This window comes from Cyprinodon variegatus, unplaced genomic scaffold (assembly GCF_000732505.1).
Source record: "Cyprinodon variegatus isolate N-32 unplaced genomic scaffold, C_variegatus-1.0 Scaffold28, whole genome shotgun sequence".
NCBI lineage: Eukaryota > Metazoa > Chordata > Actinopteri > Cyprinodontiformes > Cyprinodontidae > Cyprinodon > Cyprinodon variegatus.
Genome location: NW_015150481.1, coordinates 1,649,180 through 1,667,153, shown reverse-complemented (window position 1 = coordinate 1,667,153; position 17,974 = coordinate 1,649,180). Strand labels below are relative to the sequence as shown.

Sequence of the window (17,974 nt, the reverse complement as noted above, 5' to 3'; positions counted from 1 at the left end):
TCTGACCTGATAGCTCACCTTATTGTTCATTTCACTCACCTAACTGCCCGGTTTTCTAATTATCACTCATCTCATTCACCTGCATCTGTTGCTTTATATGCGGTTCAGCCCAAGCGATCGGGCCAGATCATTATTTGTTTTTCGTTTGACTGTTTGGTTTTTATTTTATTCCCTGGTTCATGTCCCGGTTCCTATCAGCCAGTGGGTTCAGAAGTTTCGTGTTTGTCTCGTCTTCTGATCCTGTTCTGATCCTTCTCCGCGGAGCCCTCAGGGTTTTGGCCGGTTTTATTCCTGTGAGCCTGACTCGTATTAGGAGACAAGTTTAAAGTCCTGCATAAATCCTGGAACAACGTCTTGTCTCTGCTTCCCTCTACCACTGAGCCTTTCCGTCTGCATCTGAGCCTGCCTGTCTGCTTCTGTGTGTGTCTGTGTGACCACCTGTCTGACTCTGGACTCTGTGAATTCCTCGAAGTCTGATCCTGCTGTTCCTGTTTGGGTGGAAACCTCTGATGGAGCGGAGGTTTTCTGGATTCCTGATCTGTTCCTGCCAGCTCTGTCTTCCCCTGACCTGGATCAGCCTCCTGCAACTTCCCCGGGGCTGCAGCATCTGGGACACTGGGTGACGCATGCTGCATCTGGTTGTCAGATTCTGGATCTCACCCCTTTCTAGAGAGATGGTCTGAACTGTGAAACCAGAGAGTGTCAGTGATTGGGCGGTGCCCCGTCCCCCTCCTGCATCTGCCAGGAGCCGCGGATCGACAGCAGCGCGCTTCCTTTCTGTTCTGTTATGTTTTGTTTTAATAAACGTTTTGAACTTTCCTACTGGCTGTCTCACCTTGAATACTTGGCCCATCTGTCCCATTTCATGACAAAATCGAAGCATTAGCTTCAAAACGCTAATACTTTTGAGCTAAATATGATGAAATAGTATTTTATTTTTATTCTGCAAACATGAAAGGAGCAGACAGCAACCACAGAGTAACCTCCTTTATCTGTTATTTTGATGACCACTGCGTGTCTTTTATCAAAAGCTGCTTTAAGCATTTGTATTTCCATTATTTTAAAAGAGGTAGACCAAGAACTCCCAAACACCCCTTTTTTGCAGCCATGCATCAAATAGTTACATATACTTAATTAACAAATAGGCAATGATTAAAATATCAACAGACAATTACTATACCTACATCTATTCATTTTAACATTTCACTCCTTGAGGTATTAATGATGTTTTTAGCCACAACTTAAATACTGGATATGTAGGCTGTTTCATTCCTGAAGGATATATATTATATTAAAAAAATAAAACATCATTAAAAAGTTTATTTATTCCAGTAATATGATAATTTCATTAAGTGAAATCTACATTAGAGATAGAGAATAAATATGCCCTGACTGATGTTTAATGCTTTTATTTCAGTTTGCAGTAATGATGAAGCCTTGACAATTAAAATTTAATGAAAAATATGTTTGATACCTGCATAATGATTAGCATTTCCAAAAGCTACATTTGATCTAACAACATGAATGGAGCTGTTTTAAAAGCTAACCACAAGTTTTTACATTTCTAGACTGAACACACCAGACTTCTTCCAAACGGATCCTTTTGCTGTTTCTTCATTGAGTCTTTTTAAAGCAATAAGCCAAGTTTCATGTAAAGAAAAAAAAAGAGAAAATATAATTCATCACTGTACCAGAACTAACAAAAAACTTTACAAAAAAATTTTGGAAAACACTTGCTTGTATATTATGTCCTTAGATAAAAAGCCACCTGTTGTACTTAATTTGTGTAGCTCAGCACCATGGACAGCTCCCCAGGGTCTCACAAACAACACAGTCTGAGCATTGGCTGGCCAGGCTGAGCATCAAAGATGCTTCACACTCTTTAACCAAAGTATCTTTCTTTGGCTTCTGCAGACAGCCTCTAGGCATGAAACACAAAGCTCAGCACAGGCTTACTTGATCTGAGTGAAGGGAATACTTCACAAGGCCCTTCATCACTGTGATCTCCTCAAGTGAAAACCAAGGGTGCAACTGGATGAGAAAATCTATGTGTTCCAATATAATAACCACATTTTTTTAAGAACTTATTATTTTCATGACAACTATTCCATTTTAGACCAACACCATGCAGATAAAAGTACTCATTAGATGTACACTCAGCTTTTGCTCAGTCAAGAAGACATTTCCAACTTCATTATATAAACCAAACAATTAATTAGAAAGCCTCCTGGTAATGAAATGTCATTGCAGTGCAATTAACCGAGCTGCTTTTATTCACACCGGTGTACCATTTGCAGGGACAAAACACATAAACATTTGCAAAGTGCTGCCTAATTTAGCCAGACAGCATTTAAGTATATTTACACAGCCCCCTTTAAGGTTCTGTTTGTTTGCTTTCTGTAAAAAGAAATAGAAACTAATTAACACAACAGTCATTTTTATACAGGTATACTTGAATATAAAGAAGATAATCTAAAAACTGAAATAACCACAAAGCTAGATGATATTTTTACATATTTCTATATACATGTGTTGCCTAGGGCTACAAATATATGTTCACTCAACCGATTAACACTAAATGTTAATGTCCAGGAGCTGATTTTAATTTTTAACATACACCTGTTCAAATTACTATCTTTTTACCCATTTTTACCCAATGTTTTCTAGTGATATGAAAAATAAGCTTATAGCTGCTGAAAGCTTCTAAGCAGTGGTAGTCAGAGTGGGCTGACTCAACATGGCATCTGTTGGACCCACTTGTTCATCATCAGCCAGTTTACATCTTAAATCAATAACACCAATAACCACACTGCAAAAACACAAACTGAAACCTGTTATATTGCCAAACGATGAGTCTTACATTACATCAGCCAAAACATTTTTTTTTTCTGCACTATTTATTTTTTTCTGAATATTCTGTATCATTCGCCATTTTCAAATCTGTCAGACCCAGCTGGTACAGAAATATTATACAAAATACATGATGTAATTTAACCTCACTGCAGTAATGAATCAAGAGTGTTTATGGAGATTAATTTATACAATCTTTATGAGAACTAATCATTGGATGCTTGCCCATCAGAGTTCCAGGAGACATGGAATGATGGGTGGAGGAATCAACAGATCAATGCCTAGATGGATGGTAGAAAAGATGAATAGATGGGTTGATAGCAGCAAAAGAGGACAAATAGTTCAGCTAACAGAACGATGGAAGGACAGATAATGGATGCATGGACAGATGGGCCGACACATGGATAAATTGATGGATGGATATAATTTTCTAAGATTGGAATGCATGAAAAAAGTCCGGAAATATGCACTTTTAAAAACCATATTTCAATCTATGGTAAAATTCTTATTTTTATGCAACACAACTTCCAGAGGTAAATAAAAATATGTTCAGCTTTGTCTGAAACATTTTCCTGCAGCTTAATTAAAAGGAAATTGTAAAGTCACTCAATAAATCCCAACACTACCTGAGAGTCTGCTTCTCCAAGAACAACTTGGGCAAAGGTCAATGAAACAATAACCAGACAGCAGCAGCAGCCGTAGCACAGGTTTCGATATAGAAAAAAGGGAGTCATGGTATTAAACTTCGTGGCCTTTCCTGGTTTGACAAACAGCTCCTTTGACCTTTTTCCATAGTTCATTACAAAAATGCTGTTTCTGTTCATACAGCTGACAGCTGTTGTTGGATAATTAAAGGCGATTGAAAATGTGTGGCCTCCCAATACCTCCAGTGAATAATTGTGCTGCCAGAGTATGTCCCATTATCTGTTAGAGCCCTGCTAATGCATGTTTGGTGTAATGAAGATCACTTTAATTGATAATTTTGTACTGGAAGAGGGGGTGGGGATCCTTAGGGTTGGAAAAAATACTTAGAAAGCAACAGCTGGAAAAACCATAATGGTTATTTTCCTCCACATATCAGCAATAAGGCATCTTGTGAATCTAGCTGCTCCATTTGCTTCTGTTCTCACTATATTCTTCAGGAAATTGGAAACTACTTTTCACATCTTCTTTAAATTTTGATTAAATGAAGCTTATTTTCCTGACTACTGACTAAAACAATAGAACAGTATAAATGTATTCGAGATATGGATGAAGAAATGGGTAGGAGTGTCTGTTTGGGAACATAAATGTGCAGATATGTTGTCAAAACCGGTGATGTCTTTGTGTTGCCTGGCAGTAACTGATCTAATCAAACAAAGATCACATGTGGGGCTCCTCCAGGTTCCATTCTCGGGCCACTTTCATATATTCTCAAACTAACTCAGATTATTGAGCACTAAAATATATCTTACTGCATCTGCTGATTACAAACAACTTTGTAGCATAGAGCAAGACTGTTTACAGTCACTTAGAAAGAAAACATTAATTAATTAGTTTGTTTTAGATAATGTTGAAAGTTTTATGTATTAAATAATTCAAAGAGCAAAATATATGTATTCAGTTTTATTGGTAAAAGGTGAGCAAGCACATGGATAACACCTGTATGAGAACATCTGGACCCCACCTGGCACCTGCCCCTCATTTATAAAAACAGCAACTTTTTGAATATGAAAATTTGTTGAGAAAAATACTTTTTATACTGCAGAAAAAAATTAACTGAGTAATTACTTGTCTTAGTTTTTGTCAAGTATGATTGTGAAGATGTTTTAATTTTGTCTGACAACTAAATATTTACCCAATAGAAATAAGACAAATCAGCAGATGGAGAGGATTAAAGTCATTTTTAATAATACTGTTTGTTTGGAAAAGAAGTATCAGCCTGGTTCTACTAATTAAATGGACTTGATTAGTCAGTAAGTGGGAACATGTCTATGTGAGCAGAGGTTTTCCTTCCACAGGTAAGTGACCAAATTTAATGAAGCTTAAAAGAGGCATAGTCGAGGGAGTGAAGATGAACTCTCTAATGTCTGCTCAATGGTATGCCTGACTGAGCAACAGCAGAACAGAGCTTTGGGTCTCTATACAGCTGGGTTTATGACATTCTTTTTAAAAAAGTTTTTTTTTTTTTTTTTTCCAGGATGGTTAATTATGACTCCATCCTATCCAGGTCAGCTAAGACTTACTATTGTCTGTCAGGATTAACAACTGTATTCAAAAATTCTAAATGGAGGAAAGTTTAGAGAGGATTCTTGATGGGCTCTCTTAATTAGCCTTTCTGTGCTGTATAAATGGCCTGGCTGTATTAACAAGAAAAAGACATCAATGTTGGACATTTTGAATAATTTCTTCATAATAAAAGCCATCTTTCTAGTTAATGTGATGCTTGCAATTAGAAAAAAAAAGTCATTCCATTTATTTTAGTAAGACACAGTAGCAGCTGTTCCTCTTCGTTAACTGGACCTTTTCCATGCCAAGAATCATGAAAATTTTTTTAAACAGCTTACAATTTGTATTTAAATGATTTGGAAGAACATTCACTTCTGGTAAATGAATATTAGGGATTTTAAGTTCATTTTAACACCTTTTTGCTAATAGGATAAAACAGCTGGTGATAGAAATAATACGAGACACTGAATTTTGATTAAAAGTACTCATGTAAGTACCAGTAGTAATAACATGCCAGCTTGAACAGAAGAGGATCTACAGTACGGTAGATGTTGGGGAATAGGGAGGCAAATACAGAAAAACCCAGACATTATAAACCAAATATGAATCATTTATTACCTAAAGATACCTCCTCTATTTTAATTTAATGTTACTAAGTAGTAGCTGTAATGGTGATGGTGCTAAAGAAAAATATGTAACAAAATAACTATAAATATTCCGTTGTCTAACATTTGGGAAAACTTTTTGCCATAAACCTAAGAAAAGGTTTTCATGAAATAATAAAAAGATGTTTAGCTCTTTTAGAATAAAGTGGAGGAAATCAGAAGTGGAGTTTTCCTCTCTTCCTAGTATCCATATTGCAATACTGTTCTATAACAGAGGCTCCAAAGGTTCAATCTAACTGTCACTAAACTTAATCTATGAGACCATGTCAGCATCATACTTCCTTCTATGCTTGGAAGAATAAGGTAAGGTGAGCAAACTTTAACTATTTGAAAAAATAGTTTGCTGCTGCCCTTTGGGAAAAGGCTACGCATCATTCATTGCAGCCCCAGCAGGTTCCGCAACAGCTTTTTCCCTGCTGCCATTAGACTGTTGAAGTGTTGAAACTCTAATTAAGTCTCTGCATCACACTTAAAAACATCATATTTGCACTACCAATGTGGCTGATTTCTTCCATAATCCCTTTAAACAGAACATAACTCAATGTTGTACTGCATTTTGCACCATATTTATTCATTTATTTGCACTGAACCTTTCCATATCAATGCCTTTTGCATGACTTTAAACTGGGCTCCTTTTCTCCTAAACTGTCTACATTATTGATCACTGCTGCACTTATAAATGGTAATGTTCCTTTCACTGTTGTAAGCTGCTCTTTCACTGTTGAAAAGCTGTATGCATAGAAATGTTGTTTTGTATACAAGCTGTGTATGCAACATAACAACAAAGGTTGTCTAAGTCTAGGTATCTTAAACAAGTGACAGGTAAAAATGTTTTGTCTTTAAATAACTGCATAAAGAAATTCAAAAATAATTTATTAAAATTGGACCAATATTTCAACTTAATTAAAAAAATCTATTCTTTGAACTGAAACTGAACCGAACCAAACATAAGTAGGGTATATATTGAAACTGACAACAAAAAAATTCAAGTAGTTGTATAGACTAATAGAAAACCAACAAATCTAACTACTCTAGCTTGCATTCCTCTGATTCTGTCTGCGATTAACAAGTAAAAAAGAAAGGCTTTAAAATAATAGCAGCATAAAGTTGTAATAACTTTTCATGGCTCTCTGATAATCAGTCATGTTTAAAAGGATGTTTAACAGCAGAAGCTCAAGAGTCAAATCCAACAAAGCATCTGACATTTTAACTTCTGACAGCAGTGCAGTTTCATTTACATCTAGAAAAACAGAAAGCAAGAACTTATTTTTAGATGTCACTAAGGCTACGTTCACACTACAGCCTGAAGTGACCCAAATCCGATTTTTTGGCCGACATGTGAAATGTATCTGATCTTTCCATGACAGTCTGAACAACACAGCTCCGTTTTTTTCCAGTTCGACCCAGGCCACTTGGCTATGTGGTCCAGGATCCGACACGAATCTGATCTTTTAAAATGCGACCTGTGTCTGAACGGCCAGGTCACATTAATCCAACCTGAACGCCATTAGTAACCGACATAGGTCACTTTTCTGCTTCTTGCTATGCAGGAGCGGCAAGAAAAACAAACACCATGGCAGATGATGATGCAGAGAGCAGTCTTTTTTTTTACCATCTTGAAAAGATTGAGGTTTTAAGTTTTGCAAAGATCGCGCTCCAGCACTACATTCATGTTTACTTCCGTAAATACAAAGCATGCTGGCTTGTGACGTCATTGCATCCTCTACTGTGCATGCGGGACACTTAAGCTGTATGAATGCAGTTCACACAGGAGATCATATACAAGTTGTATATATTTGGAAATGTGAACGGCAATGCAAAAAAGACGGATTTCACAAAATAAACGGATTTGAGCATCAAGACCTGCAGTGTGAACGTAGCCTAAATTAGTCAAATTTCAGTTCACCCCATGATTGACTGGAGGCCCCCTGTAGATGAAATGCTTCAACATCTCCGGTAAAATCTTTTATGTTGCCTGACAACGACTTTTTAGGATAGCCGTCAAGTTTAAGTAGTGCTCTAGGTCACATGTCTCAGTCAGTGATGTATCTGGCCCTCTCAAGACCCTCAGCCCATACAGAGCAGCGATGCGCACCAAGTTCTTTAAACTGACCTGAAAAATCAATTCCTATATCTCAGCTAATACTTGGGTCAAAAAGCACACCATGTGGCTTTAATAAAACTTTTTGCATTAAAGTATCAATACATTCTTTCAAGTTCATCCTGATTTTCATGAAACTGCAGATAAAAGCATTTTTTATGTCCATCAGCAAAGACAGACTCACTGTAGTAGTCATCCTAAATCAGTGGTTCCCAAACATTTTTGCCCAAAAAATTACCAACAGGTCTCTTCAAAAGTTACACAACATCTTGACCCATTTTTTTCTTTATATTTATCTTGAATAATTTTTTGATTTAGCCTGATTTTGGTAGATTGTCTGGAGGCACCACATTTGTAAATCCCTCTCTGGAGCCATTATTCTAAATAAATAAACATATTGAGACGATTTGGCTTTGGCTGTCGCTCTGGTGTGGTATCTCTTTAGCTGAAAGCAACTTTCACCTGGGAGTTTGGGAATCAAATCCTGCTCGAGCTTCCTGTTGTGTATCTTACCACAATAATAAATAAATAACTGAATAAAGACATAACTAAATAAAGAAACAATATCCAGTAGTTGCCTACTGCACTTTAGTTGCAGCCATTATCTCTAAGTGATTTTCCATTACGTTATTATAAACAGCTAAATAAAAACACCTTTGAGGGGACATGAGTGTATAAATTTCAAAAACAGGTGTGTACTCATGAGCGCTGACAATGAGGATGTGATTATTTCAGGGGCACAAATCACTGGAGAAATATGTAAAATCTGAAGAATTAAGGTTTTTGTCATCCATCTGCCTCTTTTCTTTGTCAAGCTCCTTTGTGTCTGTGAAGTAAGAAACCCTCTGCAACATGATGCTGCCACTACTTTGTCTCCTTATATAGACCGTGTATCCAGTACTTGTTAGTTTTATATGTAGGCCAAACAATTTTATTTTGATCTCAAAGGACGTGAGCAGATTGCTCCTTTTTGGATGATGACCGAACAGCTCTGTGCAATTTTTTTACACTAAAATCTATAACCCGGGCTTTAGTGTCCCTCTGCATTTAAAGTCCTGTTTATTTACTTATTTTCTAGGAACAAACCTCTAAGACCTTCATCTAAAACCTGGATAAGATTGAATAAAGGTGGATTAGACAACAGGCAACTTTTGAAAGGAAATTTGTGCATTGGTTTTGATTTTGGGCTATTAAAAGGCATAAGGAACTAATTCATACACGTTTTCAAGTAGTATGATATGACATTTTTGGAAAACCATGCAGCCCAGATGGTGCTCTTCTATTTTCCAGGTCTGAAATAAGTCCAGCATATAATCCCTATATAATAGATTGAAGTTTGTGGTTTTGTTGTAACAAAAGGTGAAAAAAGTTGCAAGAGCATCACAAGTCCTACTTTTGCAGGACATTCAAGACTAATAAGAAGAAGAATCAGAGGAGGAAGTAAAAGTCTTTTCACCCAGCATCACATGTTTTTGTTTTTTAAAAGGTTGACGCATCTTACCTAAGCCCACCCCAACGATCAGTCTCCCCGCCAGAAGCGCCTCTTTCCCGGGAGCGGTGCTCAGCACGATCCCTCCGACTGTGAAGAAGAAGCTGGCCAACAGGATGCACACCCTGCGCCCGAAGAGCCCGTTGAGGAAACCTCCCAGCAGGGCAGAAAGGGCTGCCGCTGCCACGGTGCTGGATATGAGCACCTCCTGCCACAGCGCGCTCAGGTCCAGCTCCCTCTTTAACAGGAGCATCGCCCCGGAGATCACCCCGGTGTCATACCCAAACAGAAAGCCTCCCAGCGCGGAGAACACAGCCAGGACGTACACGAAGGCTGGAGTGACATCTTGCTGGAACTGCTTGCGCGCAGCCCGCTCCAAGTCCCTGGTGTTGGTGGAGGAGGAGGCGGCTGCAGGAGCTGGTGCGCCCGCAGAGGCTGCGCCCTGGCTGCTGATGCTGCCGCTGGACGCAGCCTTGATGAGGCTACGCTCACCTCCGTCGTTGACTTTCTTCCAGCGGTCGCCCATCAGGTTGCTCATACTCCGCAGGGTGTAGTCATGGTCGACCTGCTTTCGCGACATATGGAAGCGCAACGCAGCGCAGGGCGGCTGAGTTATCTGTGTTTTCTAATGAATAAATGAACTAAAAACACACACACAAAAAAACTCCGCTTCCCTCAATTTTCTGAAGTTAAAACCACTATTCAGAGCCTGTTGAAATGCAAAATGGGTAAAGTTTCTCCCTTGTGTTGTTATCAACCAAGCTGGACATCTCTGTGGTCCTGATGGGAGAGTTGGAGCGGAGTGAGGAGGAAAGGTGAGATAGGAGGAGTGTAGTGGACTAGTTCGTCACTACCAGCGTAGGCATGACGCAAGGAAGGGATTGTTTTGGAAACGTGGTTCAGAAACATTAGGGCATTTACGGTCTGAAATGGGACTGATGCTTTGTATCGAGATCAATAACATTATACACTGAAATAGCAACTATAGTTTAATCAAATTATTACTAAAATGCAAAAATTAAATATAAATAAGTCTTTTTTTTTCTTAAAATAAGTGCATTTTCTCTTGAATTAAGGATGTAAGTGAGACACTTTGCCAATGGAACAAGAAAATTTACATTTAAAATAAGAAAACAAAAATTGCATTGTCTTATTTCAAATGCATAATTTCTATTTACCTTATTTTAAGAGTAAAAATAAAAATAATCTTATTCACCTGCTCAAATTAAGACATTTTTACTCATTTTTAGATAGTTTTTGCAGTGTAGTATGTGTAGACTACTGTATGAATATGAATACTATATAAAACGAAAAGACAGGACCTTTCTATTGTTTTTCCCCTTTCCTTTTGAGCAAATTTGTTTGAACTTATTGGAAATATAGCTCATGCTATTGTATTTCAATTCAATTTTTTTTATAAAGCGACAATTCACAACATTTCATCACAAGGCACTTTACAGTGGATTATACCGCCAGTTTGGTTCAAAATTTACTATCTAAGGAAAACCGGCAACAGTGGAGAGGAAAAACAGTAGAAATTGGGTCACTGTGAATACCATCTGCATTGAACTGGGGGTTCAAGGAGACAGAAGCAGTCTTCCAGCAGTCTAAGACTATAGCAGCATAACTACAGAGATACCTCAGGATAACCTGAACAACTATAAGCTTTGTAAAATAAATAAATAAATTAGACAGGGTGTCTGCTTCAAAAACTGAAACTGGTGAATGGTTGTATAGGAGGGAGCCAGATATTTAAAAGATCTGCCTTCCATTCTTCTTTTAGAAATATAGGAACAAAAAATAAAGCTACAGACTTAAGAGCGAAGTGCTCTTGTTAGGAACAATCTGATCTTTGATACCAACTGACTATTTAGGGCCTTATATGTGAGAAGAAGTGTTTAAAATCATATTTTTGATTTAACAGGAAGCCAATGAAGAGAGGCTAAGAGTGAATATTAAATTTTCTTTAGAACTCTTGCTGCAGAATTTTGGAAAAGCTGGTTTTAACTGCAGTCTAAGGAGTTCCTGGTAATAAAGAATTACAATAGTCCATCATTGAAGTAACACACGCGTAGACTAGTTTCTCAGCATCAAGCCTGGACAAGACATTTCTAAGCAAAGAGGTTTACATCAGACTGAGGTGGTTGTAAAGCTGAAAACTACTGCCCTCTACAGGACATATTTAGCATCACAACACAAAGTTTTATTAAAGCTGACCTGACAGCAAAAAGGAAAAACAATGTAACTTTCAAGTTCCCTGTTTAGGTTTGATCTTTAGATGTGCAGTCCCCACTTGAAAGGGAAGTCTCTTCAGTGAAACATAACTGGCATTCACTCAAGGAGTCCTTATTTTAGACATCTTTATTATGACGGTCATAATTTTTCTCCAATCACGCAGGTGAAAACTCTCAAAAGAGACAGAAATATCTAATTACAATGAGAAATCAACAAGTACAGTAAAAAAAAAAAAAATCAATTTCCACCAATTTAAATAATTTATTCCTGAAGAATAATATACATTAAGTATTTTATAGTGAAATTAAACAGGAATTAATAAATTTACATTTTTTTCAACATTTTTCTGCTTTAACTAATAAACACCAAGTGTATTTTTTTCCTTTTAATAGTATTACGCAATCAACCAGATAATCACAGCCAGTCCATGTGAATGAGCAACTGTAATCAGCTTACTGGCTTTCCTTCACAGTTCTTAGAAACTTTTTGCACGGTTTGCACTTTGCATGTACAGCCATCACTGTTTGGCTTGCATGCTGTGCTACTTCCTCAAACAAGAGTGAGAGGTCAGCCACACCAAAAGTACACTGTTTGATTGCCAGAGATTGAGTCCAGCTGGTTCCCATCTCCAGCAAGCAGAGCAGAAAGAAGCAGCAGAGGAGATTGGCAGAGGGGAGTGGCTTCCTGACAGTTCACCAGAACAGTAACCTATAGAGAAACAATAAAAACAATCAGATACATATAGGCATGTATTTTTAAATACTGAGATCATTTAATTCTACATTTAATAAATACACTAGATAGTTGGGAATGTATTGTTTTGTTTTCTAAATAACTAAAAAGAAAATCCATGCATACAGTATAACCATTTTTGACAAATAGTTGTCTAAATTGAAGAGTTTCCCATGCAGCATATTCCATACTATTTGGATTTATTATGTTCTAAACCATGCCATTATCCACAAATGGACAGTACATGGGAAAAAAAATACACATGGTATTTGTAGTGTAGCTTTGAAAAACGTGCCACAATTAAAGGAGCATTGAATTGGGTCGTATAATAGAAAATTTCTACAGGAGAATATCTGATCACCTTTGTGCCTTTGAGCTCAAATACATTTGGGTTGTGATGCAGAGCAATGATCTAAAGCATTTTAGTACATCTGAATTTTTAAATAGTATCTAAAAATAAAGGTATTGGGAGGCCTTGTCAAAGTCTAATTTATTTTAAAATATGTAGAATGAAAATTGCTGTTCTTGTTGAAAACCCTCTGTTGTGGATTAGAACAATTACTGAGCGATTTAGAGGTCAACATCTCGTGCTTTGGATCATCATCATGATTCAGTCAGTAGAAAAATGTTTATTTTCTATCATGCTGTGTTAAGGTAATGTTAGATGTAACAGGGCACTTGCCTGGGTTTTCACCTGGACCACTTTTGCAAAGTTTATTGGTAATTTTAAGCTGTGAACTCTGACCTCAAATGAAGTAAGTCAGTAGCGCCTAGATGTCTTTCTGGATTTTTTATGCCTTTTAAAATGAGTTGTCAGGCTGCTTTTTCAATAGATTTAGAGGCCTGGCCACTGCTGGGAAGGGTCACCATTGCTCAATGTTTTCTTTTGCTGTGAATAATAATCACTGTTGTTATGTGGAGCCTCAAACACATAGAACTGCATATTAAACCCATTTAACATATCTAAATGTTTGCATTTCATAGCTAATGCTTTTTTAAATAAATGCTTTTTTTTTGTGTGTTATACTATATATAAATGTTCACTAATCTATATGACTGTCTCTCCTTAGTTCCTCATTCTCAAAATTGATTGAAATTTGTAGATTTTATTCTTAATGATTTTTCATTCAGTGTTAGCTATCCATCATCTCCAGCTTGTACCAATGTACTTCCTCATGGTTAAGGAAGTACATTGAGATATCCTCGTCTGTTTGAACTTTTTATTTCTGAAAGTTATACATTTAAATCAAATTATATGTCACATGAAAACAATTATTTTTTCATCTAGACAAGAACAATACTTAAAAGTGAGAAGTGTTTTGTTTGTATATTGCACAACCCTTTTTTTTCTTTTTTCAGGTATCATAAAGTCCTTCCATGCTTTATGGTAAGAGGTTATTTTGGTTATTTTTATGATTTAGACCTGTGACATTGAAAAATAATTAACTACATCCGGGTTCATGTCCCCTGGACACCCCCTCCCATTCACCACCCTTTGTGATTTGTGTTTGTTTTATGTTAATATGCAGATAATTTCATGGCTGGCTGGTGTTTGACAAAAGTTAGGATCTTTCTTCCTTCACAATGCAAGACTTAATATATCACCTAGTATAGTGGGGTTTACTTTCAAAGTCACCCGTCTTCAGTATTTTCAGGAAAACTAAATTATTAATATAATTATTATATAATTATTATACTGTATGTTCGGATGAGTTGCTCCAAGTTGATATTTTCTTGTTTGAAGCAATGCAGATTAAAAGGGAAGTGTCAGACTTGAGTTTCACATTCTTTAACATTTTTTAAATCTATAGCAGCTTTCTCTACAGAATTGTTAAATACATTTCTCTTCCTTTTTTTTTTTCTCCAAATCATAAAGAATAAGAACATAACAAGCATATTATTTTATATTAATATAGTATTTCAGTGTGTGGGTTTTTCTGGTTTTTGTTTTGTTGTTACCTTGAATTGAGCTTCCTGGTTACTTTAGAAGTTCAACTTTGGATGAGTGCATGGATGCACAGGTGTATACTGTACGTGACGAGTATTGATTTTGGTATTGCAGGCGTGGAGACGGGCATATATAAACATGGCAAAGTTCTTCTTGGGACCTTGTGTTCACCTGCAGAGAGGAAGCATCAGACACCATGAACTTAAGGCGATGGATGCTGGCTCTCTGTTTTTTCTCAGTTTTAGGTAAAGGCACATTTATCAATTTCTTTGATCCTTCAAGATTCTGCATATTTCATGATTATTGTTGCTAGATTTCTTTAATTTGGATTTCAGATTTTTTTTTTCTTTTTATTAAAAAGAAGAGAAAGATTATTTAATAATGGTTTCCCAGTGTATTTCATTCAGAAGTTTAAGTAGTTTAGGCTATAAGTGAAACACATTTTTGAATATGTAATTAATGTTTTTAATAAGTAATTTCAGAAAAGTTTCATGAGTGCACTTCCGATTTTTTTTGAAAGAAAAAAAGCTTTATTACTTTTTGAAACAAACCTTTCTTCAATCACAGAAAATTAGTTTATAAATTTAGATTTTAGTAGTAAAATTGCTACTATTTTAATAATTTGCTTCTACAGTATTTTAATCTTTACAGATTTTTAAAATGTTTTACTACTTTACAAACCTTAAATCTTTTTAGGGGCTTCAAATATTTGGAACTACTGATTTAAATTCTGACCAAGACTGTGTCTTAGTGCATTAATAATATATTTAATGTATTCTTAACTGTGACTTTAATTTTTTTCCTATTTTATTGAAAATCTTCTTACAGTTTTCAGGAAGGGCGAATCTATGGGAGCATCTGAGTCTCAGAAATGTAAGTATCCATATGTAGATGCAACATTTTTCATTTTTTTCTTGAAGTGCAGTTTAACATGTTATTGTCTGTGTACAGTAGTACCTTTTGTTTATTCCTGAATGTGTAGCTACATAAAAACCTCTGATCTGCCTCACTGTGATCAGATACTTGCAAGACCTACGGCAGCGGAGTCATCCAGGCTTTCACAGGTTCTGCTTTCTATGTGCGCTCCAACTGCCCGTTCACCTTCGCCCGCTTCACCCACAATCGGGTTGAGTGTGACATCACCATACGGCGAGGGCAAAATGGTTTGCTGACCCTTATTGAGATTATCATCAACAAGGTCAAGACCGTGGTGCAGAATGGAACCGTACTGGTAGAGAAGAAAAGGTTTGAACTAATTTTCTATTTAGCCTCATTCACACGTGCACTAATCCAGCTAGGTCCACAAACTCTTCATGGCAGAGAGCAAGACTGTAAAATGCCAACTGCATATAAAATAAGTGTTTGAGTAGGAAAATAAGATTTTCTGCCAATGGAATTAGCATTTTACCTTTAAAATAAGACAATAAGGTAATATGCACTTGAAATAAGACCATGCAATTGTTTTTTTCTTATTTTAAATGTGTATTGTCTTGTTGCATTGGCAAAGTGTCTCACTTACATGCTTAATTCTAGAAAAATGCACTTGTTTAAAGATACATATTATGCTTACATATATTAATAAAATTCTATAGTCTTATTTTCCATTTGAAAGATTAATTTATGCTCCAGCTTTACATTCCTGGCTGATTTGTTAAAATGTCATTTCAGTATTATCACATAATGACATTTCATCAAATAGTTATCTGCTGCTTAAATTTTTTATCAGTTTCTTGTTCATCTACATACTGTAAAACAGCACAGTGATTTACCGTTAGAATTGTGATATTTGGCTTGGAAACTTCACCATTTTCCCGCAAATATGTTTATGGTTATTGCGGAAAAACATATTTAGAACTATGTTTGTTTAACTACAGGACATTTTTCCCAGATAACAAGAGCTTTGAAAGAACATGTTGAAAAAAAAAATCTATTTTAGGCCAGAAGAAAATTATATTCCTTGAGAATTTATTTTCTTTTAATTATTACTTTTGTGATCTCATTATTAACAGTTCAGTTATTGAAAAGCATTTGTATTTTGCACACAAAAAATGTTATGTTTGCTTTTTGGGTATTTTTTTTTAGTTATTTTTTTTTTTTACTTTTGCTTGAGGTGGAACTCCTTTCTCCTCTTGGTAAATCAAACAAATTAAAGAATTTCTTTCTTTGTTTTTTTTAAAAAAAAAACTGCTACTGAAGCAAAGGACATGTTTATTCAAAGGATTTTTCTGCATTTCTATCATTAGTGGCCTCATTGAGAGCAGTATTAAAATAACACAGTAATTGAAATCATAACATCAAATCCAAGGTTCTTTAACATGCCCCTAACAACACATTGCATTGGAAAAAGTGCTTGACAGCATAAGAAATGGGTTCAGAACACATTGAAAAAGGGAAATACTAAAAGGATAAAAGAAAATAAAAAAAAATACTAAACATTAAAAGCATTTTTTAAAGAAATAAGTCTTAAGTTTGAATAGAGGAAGGTCAATGATAGAGAACACTATCCCATAATGATAAACCAGCCAATGAAAATGACTGAGTTCCCCATTGCTGAAGTGAGGGACTTCTAGGAGATGTTGATCAGCACACCTAAAGCTCTGCTGCAGTGGCTTTGGTGGATTTCAGATAAAATCAATTAAACTAAACAAGAGCATAAGAACTCCTTCCCGAACTGAGAGCCAGTGCAAAGATGAAAGGACGGGAATTGGTCAAAAGGTCAACAGGAGAGTATTGTACAAGCTTTAAATGGAGGAAGGAATACTGACTGACAACTGTAAAAACAGCATTAAATACTTGAATAGCTTTATCTAGATCCCCGTGACTTGTAGAATATTATTCCCCCAATGACACTAAATCATCTGGTATAGGAAAATAAAATTCTCATCAATCCAGATTAATATCACTACCAATAGTAAGTAGATGAAAGAGTTTTGAGCCACCCCTGGCAATGTTCTTAAATTTAAATTTTAAATTTTGCCTTTAAACACAACAACACATCTCTGGTTAGTAAATCCCCTATTGATGATAATATGTCTCTTATGACCCAGCAGATCCACAGCATCAGGAGTTGGTGGGTCAGTGACTTGACCTGGAAATTACCCAACAGTTTTTTAGCCTTAAATTAATTACCAATTAGTTACAGCTGAAAAAAACAATGTGGATTAACCATTAAAAGGTATCAAGGAAACAATAAAGGATAAATAAATTCAGTGACCTTTCAGGGCATTTAGCAAGGGGGGGGAACTTGGTCTGCACCAGGAACTTTTGAATTTTATGTGAGAGCTGGTAGATTATTAGCTTTAAACACTAATAACTCATCATATTTCACCATGATGTTCATTGTCACAAGCAAAGCAGTCTCTAAACTGACCTCTCATCTTCTTGGTCTCTTTTATCATAGGGTTTCCCTTCCATATGACCACACTTACCAGCACATATATCCGTACGGCATCTACACCAGACTGAGGAGCTCACTACTCCCTCTATCAGTCACCTGGCACACAGTAGCTGGAGGACTTGACAGTTTTTGGGTGAGAACATGATATGACACAGACAACACCTATAATCGTGTATTTAATTCTCCAAAACTTGGTTTAAATGCTGAGTTGTTACTTTCTTTGCTAGGTGATCCTTCTAGCAAAAGAAAACCTTCTCAGCAGCAATTGCCTGTAGCATTAGCATTCATCCTTATTGGCATCCTTTAAAAATCTGGGGTTAATGAGGATTTTGGAGCTCTTCTTTATAAT

General features: G+C 36.2%; 2 protein-coding genes across 2 annotated transcripts in view; one reads left to right on the top strand and one right to left on the bottom strand.

The window, feature by feature from the left end:
* LOC107099078 (proton myo-inositol cotransporter-like) overlaps positions 1-10,112 on the bottom strand; it is an 84,936-nt gene extending 74,824 nt beyond the window's left edge. The window contains exon 1 of the mRNA XM_015397050.1: positions 9,326-10,112. Coding sequence (XP_015252536.1) covers positions 9,326-9,893 — 568 coding nt within the window. The 5' untranslated portion in view covers positions 9,894-10,112. The remainder of the gene's footprint in view (positions 1-9,325) is intronic.
* The window catches only part of LOC107099307 (mucin-2-like), a 31,255-nt gene continuing 23,377 nt past the window's right edge, over positions 10,097-17,974 (top strand). Inside the window, exons 1-5 of the mRNA XM_015397366.1 lie at positions 10,097-10,128; positions 12,181-12,251; positions 15,057-15,101; positions 15,248-15,473; positions 17,629-17,758. Coding sequence (XP_015252852.1) covers positions 10,097-10,128; positions 12,181-12,251; positions 15,057-15,101; positions 15,248-15,473; positions 17,629-17,758 — 504 coding nt within the window. The remainder of the gene's footprint in view (positions 10,129-12,180; positions 12,252-15,056; positions 15,102-15,247; positions 15,474-17,628; positions 17,759-17,974) is intronic.